Here is a 22148-nt window from a genome sequence, read left to right as displayed (position 1 = left end):
ATAGAAAATAAAGACATGCCCTAAGGCTGTCTCCATACTGTCCTCTGCCCTTTCAGTTGTTGTCATTTAGTTGCTTTATCATCTCAGGTTTGCATTTCTCCTCAGGGTGATATTTTGTCCTAGAAAGAAGCTACAATCTAAATAGTTTTGGTTCATAGAGTCTAAGTAGTTGCAGCCTTTCAGAGCTTAATAGGACTTCTTAGCTTACTCACAAATTGAAAAGTCTAAAAATTCCTTTCTGAACCTAGAAACAATGGCACATTAGTAGCATTTAGCAAGCTGAGTGATCTCTTCTGATATCCAAATACCGTTCTGACTGAGAGACTCCATATCTGTGTGGAGAAAATTCTGAGAACAGGTCAGAGACAATAAAAATATAAGTGAGTCTAAAATATCTAGTTGTATCAGAAAGCATTTAATGTTTAAAACATTATACAGACATTCCAGAATTACATAGAAGCCACAAAGAAGAGGAGTTTACTGACTAAAATCTGAGCTCACTAGAAGAGAGAAGTGTGGGAGGATGAGTTGCTCGTGAGCAGACAGGCACTCCTGTGGGAGATGTTTGACTATAGTCCAGCAGGGTCATGGTTCCTACAAGATGAAGAGATTGTGCAGTAAGGAGTCCTGTGATATCACTTACTTAGCTTTCTGTCTAAAAGCATTTTCTGCACCACAGCATCAAGAAGAGCAGGGCAAAAATGGCAGGCCTTGAGCAAAGAGAAAGACATTTAGATTCAGGACGTCTAAAGTGTCGGGAGAGCTCTCTGCAAACTGTAGGGTTAGCCATCCCCAGTGCTTCCTCAGGACTTAGAGACATTTGAATTCTACCCAGCCTGAGCAGAGAGACCCTACTTGAACAAAGTTAAATTGAGCAAGCCCCCAAAGGATCAAGTGAATATGCAGTAACTTATCTGCCAGAAAGAGAGGGAGATTGTTTTTTATGTGACAACCAAATAGAGACATCAGATATTAAAATATGTGTGTCTAACATCTAATAAAATCACTAGACATGAAAACAATAGGAAAATACGATCTAGATGACTTTTCAAAATAAAAATGAGCTGACAGAAAAAAATATAGAAATGATACATGTTACAATATTACCACACAAGGAATTTTAGAGTTTTTAAAATATGTTCAAGAATTAAACCATTGAATGAACACAGTGAAGAGAAAATGTAACAGCAAAAAGAAGTAAAACTTAAATTAAAACTCACTGGACAGATGTGAAAACAGATTCCAGAATGCAGAAGTAAAGATCAATGAGTGTGAACACAGCAATATAAACTAATCAAACCAAACCTAGAGAAGAAAGAAGCTGAAAGGAGTCAGAGTTCCGCCATCATTGGCTAACTGCCAGTCAGCTTGCCTTTGTCACAAACAGGTTGGACAAGATGGAAGTAATGTATGGTGGACATTGAAACGGAGGCAAAACCATGCCGTATTCATATTTAGCCACAGAACCGTGTATCAAGCCATGATGAAGAAAGCAGGAAAAACACTTTAAAAATTAGCTGAATTCTTGCTAAACTTTGTAAAAACTAAACTTGCAAATTTAAGAAGCCCACAAACTCCAAGCAGAAGAAACTTAATAGAATCATACCAAGGCCTGTCATAATCTAATTGCTCAAAACCAGAAACCAAGAGAAAATGTAAATTGAGACAGAGAGGAAGATACTTTGCATTCAAGGGAGCAAAGGATTGCTACAGATTTATCAGCTGGAATAGCACAAGCCAAAGTCTAATAATTGAAATCTTTAATACACTAAAAAGAAAAATGCCAATTTTGTAAGAAAAAATGGAAGGAGGGGCTTGAACAGTGTTTGGTGGCTAAGAACTTGCTGTTCTTTCAGAGGATCCAGGCTTGAGTCCCAGTATCAACGTGACAGCTCACAACTGCCCGTAACTCTAGTTCCTTGTAATCCAGTGGCCTCTTCTGACCTGTGTGGGCAGTAGGCATGATCGTGGTGCATAGACATATATATTTCTCTGTATAACAGAAATATCTTTAAAAGTTGACTATTTTTTTTCAGACAAAAGAGTGGAAGAATTTTTCAGCAACAGAATTATTGTAAGAAATAGTAAAGGAAATTCTGCAAGTAGAAGTGAAATAATAATAATTATAGTTTAGGATTTCATATCCTCTTTTAGTAATTTTTAAATTAAAATTAAAAAATCAAAATAAATTGAAAATAAGAACAGTACTCCATTATCATGGGTAGTTGCTATTTTTTAGAATGTGCTTCCCAACACAGTAAAGTGCGCATTCTTTTCTAGTGGATATGGAATGCTGTAAAAAAGAGACTCAGTGACTGTAAGAATGTTTATATCATATAAAATATGTTACCTGACTACAATGGGAATTAAATTAGAAATTATTAACAGAGTGGAATCTAGAAAATCTCCAGATATTTAGAAATTTAATATAAATAACCTGTACATTAAAAAAAAATCACCAGAGACATTTTTTAAAAAACCATACATGGCAACATAGCAGAAACTTATCTACATTGAATCAAAATTTTAGGCTAGTTAGAGCGCCATTTAGATGAAAACGTAATATTAAATATTTCTATTACTAAATTACAAAGCTGTCAGATGACACAAACATTTGTCTGAAGAATGGGAAGAAAAAGAGCAGGGTAAAGCAAAATTAGCTAGGAAGAAAATGAATAGAGTAAAAACAAAAAAAAATGAATGAAATAGAAAATAAAGAAAAACAAACTCAACACGAATTTTATTTTATTTTTTATATCAGTATGATTAATGACCTTGTAACAAAACTACTCAAGAAAAAGAGAATGAGAAATCAGCATAAGGATGAAGTCATGGTGTCAGTAAGAACCCTCTGTATTTTAGGTGAACATTGAAGAACATTCTGAGCAACCCCCCTCCCCCAAGACAGGGTTCCTCTGTGTAACAGCCCTGGCTGTCTCTGAACTCTCTTTGTAGCTCAGGCTGGCCTTGAACTCACAGAAACCAGCCTCCCAAGTGCTGGAATTAAAGGTGTGCACCACCATGCCCAGCTTCATTCTGAGCAATTTTATACTGAGATAAACCCTGCAACTTACACGAATTGAACAAATTCTTCAGAAGGTAAAACTACTAATGCTCATTCTAAAAGATACAGATAATCCAACACTTTTTAAAAATAAGTAATTTTTGTTTGTAACTTCATTGTAAAAAAAAAAACAAACCTCAGACGCAGATAGTGGGTAAATCCCCCCCAAAAAAATTTAGGAAAAGAAAAAATAATTCTATAAAACATTTTCTGAAAAAATGGAAGGAGGGGCTTGAACAGTGTTTGGTGGCTAAGAGCACTTGCTGTTCTTTCAGAGGATCCAGGCTTGAGTCCCAGTATCAACATGGCAGCTCACAACTGCCCGTAACTCTAGTTCCTTGTAATCCAGTGGCCTCTTCTGACCTGTGTGGGCAGTAGGCATGATCGTGGTGCATAGACATACTGCAGGTAAAGCACTCATAATATAAAATGAATCCATTAATAAAAATGACAGGGAGCATTTCCAAACTCATTCTGTTATTTGAACATTATTATAATTGAACAAAAACAGACAAACATTAAAAACAATAGTAGACTCCAAATTTTCATGAACTTTGATCCAAAACATTTAGTAATATTTCAGAAAATCAATATATAACTGCTGTGGGATGGTCTGTATGTCAAAGGTGTTGCTGATTGGTCAATAAATAAATCACTGATGGGCCAGTGGCCAGGCAGGAAATATAGGTGGGACTAACAGAGAGGAGAATAGAGAGAACAGGAAGCTGGGTGAGAGAGACACTGCGAGCCGCCACCATGACAAGCCACATGTGAAGATCCTGGTAAGCCACGAACCGTGTGGCAAGAGATAGATTTATAGAAATGGATTAAATTAAGCTGTAAGAACAGTTAGCAAGAAGCCTGCCACGGCCATACAGTTTGTAACCAATATAAGTCTCTGTGTTTACTTGGTTGGGTCTGAGCAGCTGTGGGACTGGCGGGTGACAGAGATTTTGTCCTGACTGTGGGCCAGGCAGGAAAACTCTAGCTACATATAACAGTATGTAAAAGGATAATGTGTTATAACTAATTAGGACTTGTTCCAGAAATGAAAGGTTAGTGTGTAACTTGAAAATTAATATTATGACAAATACAGGAGAAAAAAATGGTATCTTAATGTATTTAGAACTTCTTATACTAAAATTTAATTCCATTAATGTTAGACTTTCTCAGAAAACCAGTTTATTGCTCATTGCCTCTTTGTGCCAAGTCTATTATTTCTTGCCTGCCTGTGGTACTGGGAAATTACTCTCCTACTCTCCTGTCCAAGGCTCAGCTTTGCCACTAGAGGGCACAGGAAGGAGTCTGGAAAAATAGAGGTTTCTTTCCTGGGTTTCAACCTTGGTTTTTGTCCTTTTGCTCTTGTCTTGCAAAAAAAGATACCCAGTTAAGGGTATCTTTACAGCAGTACCTTAGTAGTCAGCGTTTCAGTGGAATTTCAGTGATGCCAGTGAGGGCCTTCTCAGCATAAACAGCAGCCCCCTCACAGTAGCTCCTGCATTCACCCAGTATACCCACTGATTGTTGTGTTGTGGCAGTTCCTGTGGGCTCAGCCACCCTCCTAGATTGATACAGTAGCATCTCCAAGAGGTTTCTGACCAGTCCAGCCAGTGTTGTAGTTGGTTTTCTATTAACCTGAAAACACTGTTAGTTCTCTGCCTGCCAGCCTTGACCCACTGAGCCAATACTGTCTCCAAAGCAAGCCACCAAGATTCTGTACTCAGTGAGCTGTTACCACACCTGCTTGAATGAGATCTGAAATAGAGATTTTAGGAGTGTTCCTCTATTGCAGTCTGTTCACCACTGGGAATTCTTCCTCAGGTATAGGACAGTATTTTTCAGAGTTACCTTTTAGCTCTACTTTCAGAATTCTTTTTAAATCTCAGTTAATTCTTTTTAAATACTGTTAATATTTCTTTAAATCTTCCCTTTTCAAATTACATGTGATTTCTTTCTCCTTTCTGGATCATGACTGACAAAGAATTGGTACTGATAATGGTCCCAGGAGACAGACTCCCCAAGAAGGAATCTTGAGAGGGGTTTTGGTCTAGAACCAGTGCTGAGTTCTTTGCGGTAGGTAAGTAGGTGACATGTAGCTCATGGCAGACCGAGGCATTGCAGTTTAATCATGGTATACCTGTGGTTGACTATGACAAAATGCCAAATGAATCTAGTACCTTGGGAGCCCAAATGGCTGCTGCACTTGGCTGGTGTAACAGTAATAGGAGCTACAAAGAGCTCCATTGTGATATGAGCTGGAGTGTTGCAGAGGGAATCCTGTGCTACAGAGAGAAAGTAGTATGCTTTGGTCTAATATTTTATTATAATGAACTAAGAAAGTTTTTATAACTTTTAAATGGTCTCTACCCAATATCGATACTTAATCTAGAGAATCTGTTTTAAAATGGAACGTTAGTACAATATAAGTGCCAAGTAAATAATTGAAAGCCACATGTGGTGGCTCATGCCTGTAATCCCAGCACGTGGGAAGCTAAAGCAAGAGGATGGCAACAAGTTCAAGGAAACACTTGTAAAACTTGTGAAGATAATGACATAAACTGTGAATTTTTCACTCCCAAAATCAAAGTGTAAGACATAGTAAGTATCCATTATATTATTTGATGATTGTCTTAGTTAGGGTTTCTATTGCTTCGACGAAACACCACGACCAAAAAGCAAGTTGGGGAGGAAAGGGTTTATTTGTCTTATATTTTCACATTGCTGTTGTACACTGAAGGAAGTCAGGACAGGAACTCAAACAGGACAGGAACCTGGAGACAGGAACTGATGCAGAGGCCATGGAGGGGTGCTGCTTACTGACTTACTTCCCCTGGCTTGCTCAGCCTGCTTTCTTAAAGAACCTAGGATTACCAGCTGAGGGATGGCACTACCCACCATGGGCTGGGCCCTCCCCTGTCAATCACTAATTGAGAAAATGCCTTACTTTTAGATTTCATGGAGGCATTCCTCAACTGAGGCTCCTTCCTCTCTGATGACTCTAGCTTGTATCAAGTTAACACACAAAACTAGCTAGTACAATGATCTTTGATCTTAAGTGACAAATATTCCAGATATAGAAAAAATTTCTTTGATTTTATAGTGACAATCTCAATTACTTAAAAGAATGTCCAAAAAAAGTCTTCACATTGGACATTAGATTACAGGTTGTATCATAGAATTTTTTAATGATGAAAATATTTTGTCTGTCTCTTTTGAGTTTGGTTTTACCTTGAATTGCTAGTGCTTTTACTTCAAATTATCAGTTTTTTATATCATATAGTGGTGTTCCACATTATTTACTGCTTCTCTTTGTATTTCTTCTGCTACAATATCAATGAAGGATTGAACTGAGAAGCAAATACTCATAGTGGAAAATGCTGGGGGATATTACTGCGTGGTATTCAAATAAATAACCTTCAGATCTCCCAGCAAGGTTGATAGTATTACATGGAGTCCCGTGTTGAAACTGCCAATTTAAGGACTTAGTTTCCAAAACCTGTTATTTCTTGAAATGTCACCCATTGGTTTTGTATGAAGTATAGTTATACATATGATCATTTTGATGTTGCTTTTGTAAGAAAGACCTACCATTAGCAGACAGGGCCTCACAAACACACTTGTAGGAATAGCTGCCAGTGAGAATTACTGTATAGATTTTAAATGCTGCTCTCACACATGCTTCTGTCCTTTTGCCTGGAAATTGCAGCCCGAACAGTGGGCACTGGCTTTCAGTATTGTCTGCTCCTACTCTCAGTGGAAATAAGCTCTACATCAAATTGTTAGGATTTAATTCTCATAGAATTGGAATGTAATTTATCTCATTTTCCTCATCAACTGATCTTATTTTTTAGGAAGTTTCACCAGTAAACTCCAAAGTAGAAGTTCCAAATGTAAACACTAATATAAATTAATTGTGGTTCTTATATGCTTGTAGGACTATAGAATGGTTCATCTTCTTAGGCAAATAATTTGATATTTTCATATAAAATTAAATATACATTTACCACATGATCCAGCACTTCCACTCTTAGACATTAACCCAAAATAAATTTAAATATATCTATTTAAAGACTTATAAGTTCTTGGCTCCTATAGTTGTACAGCCAAAATTGTAAAATAGCCCCAGTGCCCATCAGTGGTAAACAGATCATCAGATATTAGTATCTCTTTACAGAGGCATTCTACTCATAAGTAAAAGAGAATTTACCACCAATTTTTTTTTTTTTTTTTTTTTTTTGAGAAAGGGTTTCTCTGTGTAGCCCTGGCTGTTCTGGAACTCTCTTATGTAGACCAGGCTGGCCTCAAACTCACAGAGACCTGCCTGCCCCTGTCTCCCAAGTGCTGGTATTAAAGGCATGCGCCACCATGCTCAGCCTAAAACAGAACTTTAACAACCCAATAAACTAAATGGACCTAACATTTATATACAGAGCTCCTACACAACAGTAGCAGCATACATTCTCAGGCCATGCACACAATCTGTAACAAATTTAAAAATTTAAATGTATGAGGTACCTCCTCTGATCATAGTGAAATGAAACTAATAACAGAAGAAAAGCAGAAAAATCTACAAATATGTGGAAATTAAAACAGTGTGCCTTTAAATAACAAGTGGCTGAAAATAGAAATTACAGTGGAATTGAGAACATATCTAGTACCAGTAAGAATGATGATACAGCATACCAAAGCTTAGGGGATGTGATGAAAGCTAAGAGGGAAAACATTCACCAGAAAACTCTAAACTTGATACTTGAAGGGACTAAAAGGAAGAGAAGCTAAATCTAAAGTCAGCAGAAGGAAGGGTAGTAATGATGAGAACAGAGGTAATTAAATACAAACTAGAAGAACAATAGAAGAAATGAGTAAAACCAAGATTTTGAAAACACTAACAATTGGCAGAGCAAGGCTTAGTGTCTGAAGTGAGAAAGTAGCGACGTGACTGCTGCTGTGAGGGTTATGACAGTACTAGGAGTAACTAGCTATGTACTAGGCAGTTAGTTACCTACAAGAGATAGGTAAGTGGCTAGAAACAAAACCCTACCAGGACTGAGTCATAAAAAGTGGAAAAAAATATGAAGAAACCTTTAGCTACTGGGGAAATTGAAGCTGTAGCCAAAAGCCTTTCAAGAAGCTTAAATCCTTTATAAATATTGACCACCCCATTCTTAAAATATTAGTGAACTAAATTCAGTTAAAATGATAATATGTAATGAATGGGTGGAATTTGTGCCTGCAGTATAAATGTAGCTTAACCTATCAATCAATAAACATCTCAGTTAATACAGAAAAGTACTTCACAAAATTTAATTCCCCATTATGATTAAAAAATACCATACTCATCAGAGTAGGGATATAAGGAAACTACCTCAGTGTAGTAAAGATTATATCTGAAAAAGCCCACAATTAACATCATACTCAATAGAGTAGGACTATAGCTTTTTTTCTTCTTCCTTTCCTTTCCTTTCCTTTCCTTTCCTTTCCTTTCCTTTCCTTTCCTTTCCTTTCCTTTTCCTTTCCCTTTTCCTTTTTCCATTCCTTTCCCTTTTCCTTTTTCCTTTCCTTTCCTTTCCTTTTTCCCTTTCCCTTTCCTTTCCTTTCCTTTCCTTTCCTTTCCTTTCCTTTCCTTTCCTTTTTCCTCTTCCTTTCCCTTTTCCTTTTTCTGTTCCTTTCCTTTCCTTTTTCCTTTTCCTTTTTCTTTTCCATTCCCTTTCCCTTTTTCCTTTTTTCTTTCTCCTTTCTCCTTTCTCCTTCTCCCTTCTCCCTCTTCCCTTCTCCTTTCCCTTTTTGCCTTTTTCCTTTTCCCTTTCCCTCCTTTCGACAGGATTTTTTCTGTGTAAGAGCCCTGGCTCTCCAGGAACTCACTCTGTAGACCAGACTGGCTTCCAGCTCACAGAGATCTGCCTGTCTCTGCCTCCCCAGTGCTGGATTAAAGGTGTGCACCACGACCACCCAGCTAGCTTTTTCTAAAATATGAGGCAACATGCCAGGGATGTTTACTTGCTGCTGTACTATTCAACTTAGTACAGCAAGTACTAAGCCAGAATAATCAAAGAAGAAAAAAAAAGTAGAAGACATTCTGCTTGGAAAAGAATTTAAATGGTCTTTTTTTTTTTCCATAAATGACATGGCATACATAAGAAGAAATTGAACATGAGTGAATCTTAACCATCATGCCAACCTAAAGAGGCTAGATGCAAACAATTACTGTTGTCAAGTTCACATATTATTCCATGCACAGGAGATTCTATTAAAAGTAAAACTGTACTGTCAATATTTCAGTTGCTACCATGGAAATGAGACTGCAAAAAGGACCTAGGAAAACTTTGTGCTGATGGTTTCTAAAGCACAATCATTATATAATACTATTAGAATTAGTGCATTTTACTACAGGTAAGTAATAACTCAATAAAGTGACCAAACCTCCATATTGCATTATTTTATGCCATCAACAATTCGAAAATAAAAGTTTACAAAGTATTTGATTGGGCATATAGCTCAGTGGTAGAGTGCTTATCTGAATGTTTATGTAAGGCCAACACCTGCTCCCCAAAGTAGCACGGTGGCACATGACTTTAATCCTAGAACTTGGGAGGATAAAGCATCAGGATGACCCAAGTTTGAGAACAGCCAGGGCTGTACAGTGAAATCTTGTCTCGAAACAAAAAGAATGAAATTCCTAGAAATTAGCCTAAGGAAGTGTAAGATTTTTCTATAGCGTAACAATAAAAAGATCTAAATAGATTGATGGAAATTTTAGATTACATTTATTCATTTACTTGTGAGGAGAACGTATAGGTGAGAGGACAATGTGAGGGAGTCAGTTCTCTCTACCAGGTAGGTCCTGAGCTCAAACCCAGGTTGAAGACACTTATACCTGCTGAGCCATCTTGCCAGTCCAATAAAGATTTCTGGTTCTTGAATTTTGAGCTGAGCTTTCTTTTTGTGTAGCTGATTCTAGAATTTATAGGGAAAGACTACGACTAGAAGATAATAGATACGTTTGGTATGCAGTGTATCAGTTTATCGTGAAAACAGAATGATAGTATTGTAATCGTCTATAACAGAAGGCCTAGTGGCAAAATCTCGTCTTTACAGAAGTGCTGTGACCTGTCAGAAGGGGGATAATTGACTTTTCAATAAATCCTGTTGGGTATCATTGTAGTAAATAGGAAACAAAACTGCTTCTTCCGTTTACACTCTCTTCCCTTCACTCTACAAATCTGTTTCCCTTTACTAAGGAACTAGGTGTGAGTCTGCCTTTGCTGCAGTACTTTCTAAAAGCGTATAGTCTATCTCTATGGACAGGATTTCTTAACTAGGTACAAAATACATGCGGTATAAAGGAAGAGATTGATTGTCAAGTTTGCCTCCATTAAAACTTGAATTAAATTAAGAACTTCTGTCTGTCATCGAAGGACTGTTGTTTTGTTTTTTGTTTTTGTAGCTCTTTTTATTTAAATTTTTTTTCATTTTACATACCAACTCCTGTTCCCCCTCCCTCCCCTTCTCCCATTCCCTTCACTCCCCCCATCCCACCCCCATCCTCTCCTTATAGGGGGTAAAGCCTCCCTTGTGTAGTCAACACAGGCTGGCATACCAAGTTGGAGCAGGACCAAGCTCCTCTCCCCTGCAACACTGGTTGAGTAAGGCATTGCACCAAAGGGAATGGGCTCTAAAATGCCAGTTCATGTACCTAGGATAAGTCCTGGTCTCATTGCCAGGGGGCCCACAAACACATCAAGCCACGCAGCTGTTACCCACATTCAGAGGACCTAGTGCAGTCCCATGCAGGCTTCTCAGCTATCAGTCCAGAGTCCATGAGCTCCCAATAGCTTGGATCAGCTGTCTCTGTGGTTTTTCCTATCATGATCCTGATCAACCCCTTGCTCCTGTAATCTCTCCTCCCTCTCTTCAACTGAACTCCAGGAGCTTGGCCAAATGCTTGGCTGTGGAGCTCTGACTCTGCTTCCATCAGTCACTGGATGTAGGTTCTGTGATGACAGTTAGGGTAGTCACCAATCTGAGTACAAGGGAAGGCTAGTTCAAGCACCCTCTCCACCATTACTAGGAGTCTTAGCTGGGGATATCCTTGTAAGTTCCTGGGGATATCCCTAGCTCCAGATTTCTCCCTAGCCTCTTAATAGTTCACTTTGTCAAGATATCTCTCTCATTACTCTCCTTTGTGTCTCCCCCAACTCGGCCATCTCAAACCCTCATGTTCCCACCTCCCATCCTCTTCCCTCTACTAACCCCTCCCAGTTTACCCAGGAAATCTTAACTTTTTCCCCTTCCTGGGGCAGTCCATGCAAGGACTGTCTGTTTTTCTTTTCTTTTCCCAAAAAAGGTGAGAAGAAAGTCAGTAGAGCCTGTAGATGGCCTATCTACTTAGAGTCCATGCTGTACAACCTTGAGGACTGGAGTTCGGATCCCAGCACCCATGTAATAAGCTAAGCATCTTGGGACTATCTAACTCCAGAACAGATGGGAGTGAGAAGAAGGGTGATCACCAGGCGTTGCTGGCTTCCAGACTAGCTGAGGAAATTCAAGCCAGGTTCAGGGAGAGACCCTGCCTCTGAAGAACAGGCAGAGAATGATAAACGTATATTATGTTCTCATTTGACCTTTGCACTTGCACATACATGTCTATACATGTTCACCCATACATTTGCATCATATGTATGAGTGCCCCCCCCAAAGTTAAAAATTAGCAAATTGATCTATTTTAAAAAATGAAAGAGTAAGAGGAGATACTGCCTGTTTTGCTATTTGTTTCTCCAATGCAGATTATCTCAGAGATGATTGGTATATGGGTGAATGATAGCAACATAACAGGTTGTATTAGTTCTTATGCCGTTTTTTCCCAGCATGCTTAATATCTTATCAAATAGCAGCAAGTAACTACAATAAATGAACACTGCTGAATGCTGTACCTGAGGGGAATATAGTAGAAATCATGGCACCTATTTGCTTCAGTGTGGCCTCTGTTCTCTGTTTGATCATAATAGTTAGTCTTAGAATTATATATCACACAATTTGTTCCATCATTTTGAAAAGAAAATATCTTGCTTATTCTAGTACTTTTTATCAGTAATTTACCATTTCTTTTCAACTGTAGTAATATTTTTAATTAGAACTATTTTACATTCTGTTTGAAGGATTGTAATAGTATTTGAAAGGTTATCTCTGCCTCTGTTTTCTCTGTAATGTCTATTGGGCACATGTGCAGAAGAAAGTGCTTTCAGGAAATCATATTTCATAGAAATGTATCTATGAATGTATTTCATAGGTATGTAATACATATCTAGAAAAGGGATTAAAACAGTTATTTCATGTTCTACAATATTTACAACTGGAGCACATCTTATAGTAGATGGAACTTTTAAGTCATTCTTAGAGATGCAATGATGGTAAATAGTACAGACTCCTAGCTGATTAAATTTGATGATTTATTATACTATCAAGAACATAAAGAAATGTAAATTAATTTTTAAAAGAGGCAATTCAGTAGAGAATGAAGACATAAAGAGATACTTTATAATAGGAAATCTATATGGCTAATAGTTTGGTTCATTTTCTGTTGCTATAACAATTACTGAGACTGGGTTTTTTGACTCATTAATCTGGAAGTTGAAGAGCATAATGCTAGCATTTGCTTGTCTCTGGTAATAGCAGAAGGGAAGGTGGGTATGTGAGCAAAGGACACACATGTTCCAAAACCAACTTTAACAGTTACTAATCTACTCTTTGTTTTCTGAAATAGAGTCTCACTATGTAGCCAGGTTGGCCTTGGGCTCTCAATCCTGTTGTCTGTACCTCCTTTGTCTCCAGATTACAGGCAGGAAACATCATGCCTGGCACATAACAACTAATTCAATTCTGCAGGAATTATATTAGTCCCTTCATGAGTTTGGATCTCATGACTTAATTCCCTGGATTTTTGTTTATTTTTTGTAGCTGGAAGGTTTCTCCAGTCCTGCCCAGTCCCGCCTAGTCCCGTGATCCCGCAGCCAGTTATAAAATAATCACTCAGAGGCTTAATATTATTTACAAACTGTATGGTCTATGACAGGCCTCTAGCTCTTATATCTTAAATTAACCCATTTCTATTAATCTATATTTTACCACATATTCTGTGGCTTACTGGTCTGCTGGCATGTTGTTCTTTGGGTGGCAGGCTGGCATCTCTCTCCAGACTCCACCTTTCTCTTTCCTGTCTCTCTCCTTTACCGCCTGCCTTTAAGCTGCCTTGCCATAGGTCAAAGCAACTTATTTATTAACTGTGGTGGTATTGTGTCCCCAAAATATTGTGCGCCCTAATAAACTTATCTGGGATCAGAGACAGAACAGCCACAATATAGAAGATAGGCAGTGGTAGCACACGCCTTTAATCCTAGCATTCCAGAGGCAGAAATCCATCTGTTCAAGGATACAGCCAAGCATGGTGACTCACACCTTTAATCCCAGAAAGCGAGCCTTTAATCCCAGAAAGTGAGCCTTTAATCCCAAGGAGTGGTGGTAGAAAGCAGAAAGGTATATAAGGCTCGAGGACCAGAAACTAGGAGCATTTGGCTGGTTAAGCTTTTAGGTTTTGAGCAGCATAGTTCAGCTGAGAGCCATTCGGATATGAGGACACAGAGGCTTCCAGTCTGAGGAAACAAGATCAGCTGAGAAGTTGGCCAGGTGAGGTTAGCTGTGGCTTGTTCTGTCTCTCTGATCTTCCAGTGTTCACCCCAATACTTGGCTCTGGGTTTGATTTTATTAATAAGAACTTTTAAGATTCCTGCTACAATTAACCAATGGGAATAACATATATTCACAGCATACAGAAAAATATCCTACAACAATTTCGTTGTTGTTATTATTATATTGGAAATGGGGGTGCATGCACTCTAAGTGTGCATGTGGAGAACAACTTTTGGGAGGGGGTTCTCTCCTGCCACGTTGGAATTTGGGGATCAGACTCAAGTCAGCAGGCTTGAGTGGCTAATACTTTTACCTACTGAGCCATCTCACTTGACCTAAATTATGTTTTTCCTCTTTGAAAGTTTTGTACAACATGTTTTGATCATATTTACCCCCTCCTTTACCTCTTAAACAGATTTACCCTCATCTTCTCTATATTTACCCAATTTTGTGTCTTTTTTCCCCCTCTTACATCAAGACACAATATGTGTTGCTCCAAAACTCTTGGATGTGTGTTCTTCCACTGGTGCACAGTCCACTTCCCAGGGGTTACACCCTAAGAGAAAACTCTCTCTCCCTCTCCCATAAGCTAACAGTTACCAATAGCTCCACACTAGAGGTGGACTTTCATGTCCAGCTCCCATCTTCATTTTGGATTTAGTCTAGCCTGGGCTTGCCCAGAGTTTGTGTATACTGTTGGGACCATTGTCAGTTTGCATGACAGTTGTCCTGTTATGCCCAGAAGACACTATGTCTTTGTGCTCATCTACTGTCTTTGGCTTTTGCACTGTTTTCTGTCCCTTTGGCAATGATCCTTGAGCCTTGGGAATAGAGGCATGGTATATATGTTCCTTTTAGGGCTAAGCATTCTGCAGTCACTTAGTTTCCGTATCTTGGCTTGTTATGGGTCTCTGTGTTTATCACCATCTTTTACAAATGGAAGCTTCTCAGATGAACGTTGACAGATGCATTGATCTAAGGGTTTAAGTATTCAGTTTAGTACTTTATCCATTCAGTGAAACATTCAGTTGTAGGTTCTCACCTAGAGCCTGGGACTTGTCTAGCCTGTTCTTGGCCTGATAATGGTACCAAATATGGGTTTCCTTTTGTGGAGCAAGTCTTAACTATAATCCGGAAGTAGTTGATTAATCTTATTTTGTCTATGCCATTATTACACCAGTGAGCCTGTCTTGCCAAGCTAGTCATTGTTGTATCTCTCAGGATTCATAGCTGAGTATGATTGATGTTTAGTGATCCCGTCACCTCTCAACACTGTTACATTGGGGGCCAAGGCTTAACTTGAGTTAAGATGGAGATAAACCATCTGCAAATTATAGTAGCCAATCAGCATATAAAAAATGTCTAATCTCCTAATGCAGTTCTATATTAAATATGTGGTGAGGTGCCTTGAAATACTCAGTTTACTGGCAAAGGTTTTAAAACCCAATAACAAGTGTCCTGTGTGGACACACAGGAGAATTGATAATGGATAATTCCAATCAAATGAAGTTACAAACCAGGCAAAGCACAGTTTCTTAGAAATGCATTATTTAGTTGCTTTTGCGAGAGAAGTAGAAAGGAAGTCAACCTCACAAGTATCTAGATGGTAGTTACTTTGGGAATGGAAAGGATGAAAGGCTTATTGAAGCACACAAAAAGTCTGTTATGGTTTTAGAAATGTTTTTTGTTGGTTTGGTTTGGTTTTTCAGACAGGGTCTCACAATGTAACCCTGGCTGGCATGGGACTTGCTATGTAGACCTGGCTGACCTTGATCTCACAGAGATCTGCCTGCCTTTGCTGCCCAAATGCTGAGATCTAAGTTATGTGCACCACAGTAAGCTAGAAATATTTTTTTCACCTGAATTGATTTGCATCAATTTAAATTGTTAAAAGCATATTTTGTGTACTTTTCTGTGGGCCTCAGACTAAAACAAAAAATGAGAGTGATCTATCACATCATACTCTTCATTGAGTTAAACGAAGTAGAGATTAGCTTTGAACATAGGAAATTGTCTTATTGAGTGATTGGGGCAAAGATATGATTACAGTGTGCTGAAGAGAAAATGAGGGGAGGAAGTGGAACCTCTTTGTAAAAAGGAGAAATGTACTAAGTAACTTGTACACATAAACTATGTAGAGAGAGAGAGAGAGAGTATCAGAAACTAAAGACAGTTTTTGAGCCATTAAAGGCAAAGAGGTAAGAGAAAAAAGTTTTTTTTTTTTTTTTTTATATGTGAATGGGAGGAAGTCAGAGTTGACAGTTAGTAATTTGTGATGAGAATTAGCACCAAAGTCATGCCTTTTAGTAGAAAGTACCATGAGCACCATCTTGTCCAGCACCACTTAGCAGAAAGATAATGAATCCCAGAGAGGCTAACTCTTGTTCTAAATCATACCATTAATAATAATAAATCCAGACTAAAAGGTAGTTCTTCTTGCCCCTTGGGTTTGTGCTGTTATTATGGTATTATTTACAATATGGTTTGCTTAATGAATTGGATTTTATGTAGTCATTATATTTTGTAATAAAATGCATTTGCATATCCTGTTAGCCTTTGCTACATAACAAAGTGCCTTAAAATTTGTGACTTAAAATGACCATCATGTGTTATTTGCCATGACTTCATGAGTTGCCTGGGTTTAGCTGACATCACTCCTGTGGCAAAGTCATTGACAGCTTAGCTGGGACTGGAGAAGCTGGGATAGCTCTGCCTTTATGTCTAGGGGCCTCTTACTGTTTGTTAGCTGGAGTTCTAATTATTCAAGAGTCTTGATGGTAATGGGAACATTCCAGGAGGATGGGAGATGGAAATATAAACTCCTAAATTTGCACAGCATGTTCACCATTAAATTAAAAAAGTAAGTTTTAAAAAAATTTAGACTGAAGGGAGAAACTCCACCTCTTAATGGAAAGAAGTGCAGTTATTGTGGCCATGGATTCTCCCATATTTCATAGGTAATTCTAAGTTATAATTTTATTTATTTATTTATTTTTGTTTTTTCGAGACAGGGTTTCTCTGTGTAGTTTTGCGCCTTTCCTGGAACTCATTTGGTAGCCCAGGCTGGCCTCGAACTCACAGAGATCCACCTGGCTCTGCCTCCTGAGTGCTGGGATTAAAGGAGTGCACCACCACCGCCCGGCTAAGTTATAATTTTAACTATTTAACTCCTAGCAACTTTCTACTTAATATAAAAGGAGGGCTGGAGAGATGGCTCAGAGGTTAAGAGCACTGCTTGCTCTTCCCAAGGTCCTGAGTTCAATTCCCAGCAACCACATGGTGGCTCACAACCATCTGTAATGAGATCTGGTGCCCTCTTCTGGCGTGCAGGCATACATGCAGACAGAACACTACATAATAAATAAATAAATCTTTAAAAAAAAAAAAAAAAGGAAAAGCTGTTGATTGAAAAAAATCCTTTTATTTATTTGTTTGTTTATTTATTTATTTTGATTTTTTGAGACAGGGTTTCTCTGTGTAACAGCCCTGACTGTCCTGGAACACACTCTGTAGACCAAGCTGGCCTGGAGATCTGTCTGCCTCTGCCTCATGAATGCTGGGATTAAAGGCATGCAACGCCACTGCCCACCTGATTGAAAGAATCTTAACAATGTAGTTCATCATCATATAAGAAATAAAATTTTTAATAATAAAAATAATTATTATACTAAAAAAGGAAGCTATATTTTATAACTTTTGTATCCTCTAGAATCTAAAACAAAAATGCTATATTCTTTTAGAAAGATGGATTTTAAATGATAGAGAAAATACAGTACAATCACTATATAGGATGTTTCCATAGCCATTATTTTTCTCAACCTATTATTTTTATCATCTTCATCATAATCATTATTATCATTTTTGTGGATCTTTTTCACATTTTAGATATTATAAAAAGAGATAAGTTTGAGGCTAGCCTGCTCTACATATCCAGCCAGGGAGATATAGTGAAACATCATCTTTTTCCATCCTAAAATGTGTCTGCCAAAAATATATACAATCTTTGTCATCTATGCTTTGATAAAGTTGTAAGCTGTGATGAAGTCTGTTCCTGGTGAATTTATCTTTCCTTCTTTCAGTTAAGTAACAGTATTGGGGTTTTAAATGGTGCTGGAGAGATGGCTCAGTGATTAAGAGCAATAAGGGTTGGTTCCCAGCACCCACATCAGGCAGCTCACAGCCACCTGGAACGCCAGCTCCAGCTCCAGAGGATCCAATCCCTCCTTTGAATTCTGTGGGCGCCTGTACACACACACACACACACACACACACACACACGCACACACACACACACACGCACACACATGCAGGCACACACACACAACTCAAAGTTTAAAAATAAAATCTTTTTAAGAAATTAATTCTCGATAGCATGAAACTTTAGAGTTTTTATAGGTTTAAATTTCATGATTACTTATTAAAGTGTATTTCATCCTATATTTATTGTACTGCTTTAATATTAAGTTGCCTAAAATTTTCTGATCTTTGTCAGATATAGTGTATTAAATCAGTTGTGTCTTCGTGTAGTCTTCTTAGACTGAACTTTATAGTACTCTGAATAATTTGTATTTTAAAAAGTACTTTACATTTCTATTTTTCTTTTCTCCTTAGGCACTACAAGGGCTCCCAGGGATGGGGAAGTTCCAGGGGTGGACTATAATTTCATTTCTGTTGAACAATTCAAAGCACTGGAAGAAAGCGGAGCGTTGTTAGAAAGTGGAACGTATGATGGTATGTCTCCAAATACTAAAACTACCTCACAACTATCCGGATGACTAGAATCATTTCAGAGGGAATTTTATCAGTAAATTTGATTTTTTAAAAAAGTTATTTGGGAGGACTAGAGAGAGGGCTCAATGGTTAAGAGCATTGGCTGCTCCTCCAGAAGGTTTACTTTTGATTTCCAGTACCTACATGACAGCTAACAACTGTCTGAAACTCCAGTTGCAGGGGATCCTATGCCCTCTTTGGGTCTCTGTGGGCACTGCACACACAGAGATACACGCGAGGCAAAACAACTGCACACATAAGATAAAAAAAAAAACTTAAGTTATTAGAAAGTTGTTCTTTTGATTAGGATATTCTTAATTCACCAACTAGGTGATATTAGACAATAACCAGAAGCATTACATCACACTAAATGTTTATTGTGAACAGTAAGCTAAAAATTAACCAAACTGGCAAATTTACATATTTCATAGCAATTCACTGTCATCATCTGAACCCAACGTGTACTTGTTGATGGCTTTCTGTTCATAGATGGGAATATAAAGTTTGTATGCTTTGAAAGACTTGTATGTACTTTAAAATCTTACAAAAAAGAAAGTATAGATTGGAGGATAGGACCAATAATTAATTTTCATATCTCTGTTTCCTCTACCCATTTGTTTCCCTGAAGTACAAACTTGAGGTCAGTTTCAACTCTTAAATGATTCCATGTTATGTACTTAATTTTTCTTATCTAACTCACTTTGTACTTGGCAAGCTTATCGACTCCCATAGCACCTTATACTTTTCAACATTGCTTTGTTCTGCTTTTCTAATTGCTTCTTTCACAAGCTCTGTGTAGTAGTGATAATGCCTTTCTTACTTGATGCTGTCTTCAGTTTCTAGAAATGATGTTTTCAATAAATAACTTTGAATGCATCTCATTCATATGTATGTATGTGCATATATATGCACGTTTTTGTCCAGAAAACACTTCACTTGTTACCACATCTACTCATTTTCTTGATAGCCACTTTCGTAATGCTCTTCTTTCTCACCGTTTGATTGTAGGCACTTTAGATGAGTTAATTACACTATTGCAGTTGATCTCTCCTCCACCCCCAGTTCTTGCCTTTGTTCATTCATCCTGCCCCTTGATACAATGCCGGGCTTCCTCAAGCTCAGTTGTGGTCATTCTGGTTATATCCCTTTCTTATTCAGAACTTTGAGTCCTTTCCTTCCCACCTGTGAACTTTGACCTAGCTTCTTTTTCTGGGTTTAATTTCCCATAAATCATTCATTCATTTAAAAATTGATTTGATCATGTTTCATTTATTCAGTAACCATGTGTCAAGTACATACTATGTGCCAAGTCTTGTAAGAGATCCAAGAACACTGTGAACAAAATCAAAATGCTATTGCCTTAATAAATTCTGTATCTTAGTAGGGAAAGCAGTCAAAATTAAATTAAGTGTAAACTGAGGTGCTATGAAGGAAACAAAACAAGAAATTTAAAGAAAAATGATAGGAATATCCTTTTTGCCAGTGAAAACATTTCAGAGGAATGGACAAGCTAATTTGTTTTCACTTTTATTCAAATAGCTTACCTCTTACATTTACCCTTTCTTATTTGTTTAATATGCATGTTTTGTTTATATATGCTCTTACAAAATGTGTATTGTATCTTATGTGCTTATTATTTACATATGATCTGTGTTATCTCTGTTCTTTATTGTTTTTACATATTATTGTAGTTTTTTAGATTTCTCCATGTTATTATTATCCTACATTTACATGAATTCATTGATTTAATTTCTCATAGTATGCCATCATTTGAGTATTGCATTTTATTTCTTCATTCTCCTGATGCTAGTCCAAAATTTTTTTACTTGTAGAGTATATTTACTCAGATAGCTGTCTATTTCCATTCTTCATAGCAGTATACAAGGGTTCTTGTTTGATAATTTCACAAACATGGTTCTAGAAGTAGACCTTGTTTCAAGAAGGGGAAAAAAGTAAATGTAATTATAGTCAACCATAATGGAACATGCCTGTAATCCCAGCACTTGGGAGATGGAGGCAGAAAGATCAGGAGTTCAAGACCAACCTTGGATAAGATCCTGTTCTCAAAAAGGAGATCTCAGCATGATGGTGTACACCTTTTTTATCCTAGTCCCAGTACTTGGGAAGCAGGGGCAGAGAGGCAGAGCCAGATGGATCTCTGGAAGTTAGAGGCCAGCCTGGTCTACATAACAAGTTCTAGGCCAGCTGGGGCTACGTAGTGAAACCCTATCTCAAAGAGAGAGAGGGTTGTGGGGGGGAGGAGAATTCTGCCAAATATTGATTTTAAAAGATAAATCGAATACCCATAGGGTATATAAATATACCTGTATTCATATAAGTAAATGTGTGTATGACATAGATAACTCTAATATGATCCAGTTACTATTATCTATAATATATTTGAAATATTTCATAGTTGATAGCTCTATAAAGGAAATGCTTTTCTTTTTTTAGTTAAATAAAACCTTTTAGATTAAAAAAATCTATGAGTGTTTTACCTGACTCTGTATGTATATATACCACTTTCGTGCCCGGTGCCTGTGGAGGTCAGAAGATGGTCCTGGATCTCTTAGAACTAGTTATGGATGTTTGTAAGCTACCATGTGGGTGCGAGGAATTGAACCTGGGTCTTGTGCAAGAGAAGCAACTGCTCTTAACTGCTGGGCCATCTCCCTAGCCCTATGAAGGCCTTTCTTAAAGGAGGAAACTACAGAAAATTATTATGATGCCCCAAAATCTGTTTAGTGACTGGATAGCAATTTGAACTCTGCATTTTTTTCTAATTTTTCTTTTAGGAACATGTTAAGTTTTATACAGATAGTTAACTGAGAATTTTCAGTAAAATTTTTGTCTGTTGATACTGTTGTTTCCTAGAAAATATGTTTCCTAGAAAAATAAAATATTCCTTTTATTTCTATTTTGGTTCATCCAAAATCCTTGATAGTGTGATCGCTGAGCTTTAAAAAGGAAAAATAGTAAGGCATGGTGCTGCACACCTTTAATCCCAGCAGAGGCATAGGCAATGGATCTCTGTGATTTTGAGAACAGTGTGGTATACATAGCGAATTCCAGGGCAGCCAGGACCACACAGTAAGGTCCAGTCTATAAAATAAGATTAAAACGGGGAAAGTTGAAATTATGGTGCATTTCCCCCCCCCCCAACTAAACCTCTACTTGCAGTGTTAAATGTTTTGCTCAGAAAACATGAACTGGCTTTTTCCTTGCGTCTTTATTTACAGAAAGTCTAGTCTGTTTTAATACAAATCTTTGTACCCATCTCTGTGGCATAACCCACTTCAAATATGGATTTGGAAACAAAGAAATAACTGAGTTGAGAAGTCTTTTAGTTTGACTTCCTTGAGGATTGATAATTGCACTTGTAGTCAATTTCAACAGAACTCACTATAATGTCTCCTCCCTTGAACATGCAGATCAAGGTCCACTATGTTAGTTCTAGGTTTGTCTTAGTGTTGTGTGGTCTAACATGATTTTTTTCTATCTAGGGAAAAATACCCATTCACTTTCTTAATTTCTATTATGTCAATGGGTATCTTAATTACCTCCTTTAGAGCTGAACAGTTTGATTAAAAGTGTTATACTTTATAAGCACAACAATAAAAGAAAAGTGTTT

At 37.6% G+C, this 22148-nt stretch overlaps 1 protein-coding gene across 1 annotated transcript in view; it reads left to right on the top strand.

Moving 5' to 3' along the window:
• The window catches only part of Magi3 (membrane associated guanylate kinase, WW and PDZ domain containing 3), a 228916-nt gene that overhangs the window by 115472 nt on the left and 91296 nt on the right, over positions 1–22148 (top strand). The window contains exon 3 of the mRNA XM_059266005.1: positions 18359–18478. Within this exon, the coding sequence (XP_059121988.1) occupies positions 18359–18478 (120 nt within the window). The remainder of the gene's footprint in view (positions 1–18358; positions 18479–22148) is intronic.

This window comes from Peromyscus eremicus, chromosome 6, assembly GCF_949786415.1.
Source record: "Peromyscus eremicus chromosome 6, PerEre_H2_v1, whole genome shotgun sequence".
NCBI classification, from domain to species: Eukaryota; Metazoa; Chordata; class Mammalia; order Rodentia; family Cricetidae; genus Peromyscus; species Peromyscus eremicus.
The sequence above is the reverse complement of the archived record's forward strand: the minus strand, read 5'-3'. Positions and strand labels throughout refer to the sequence as shown.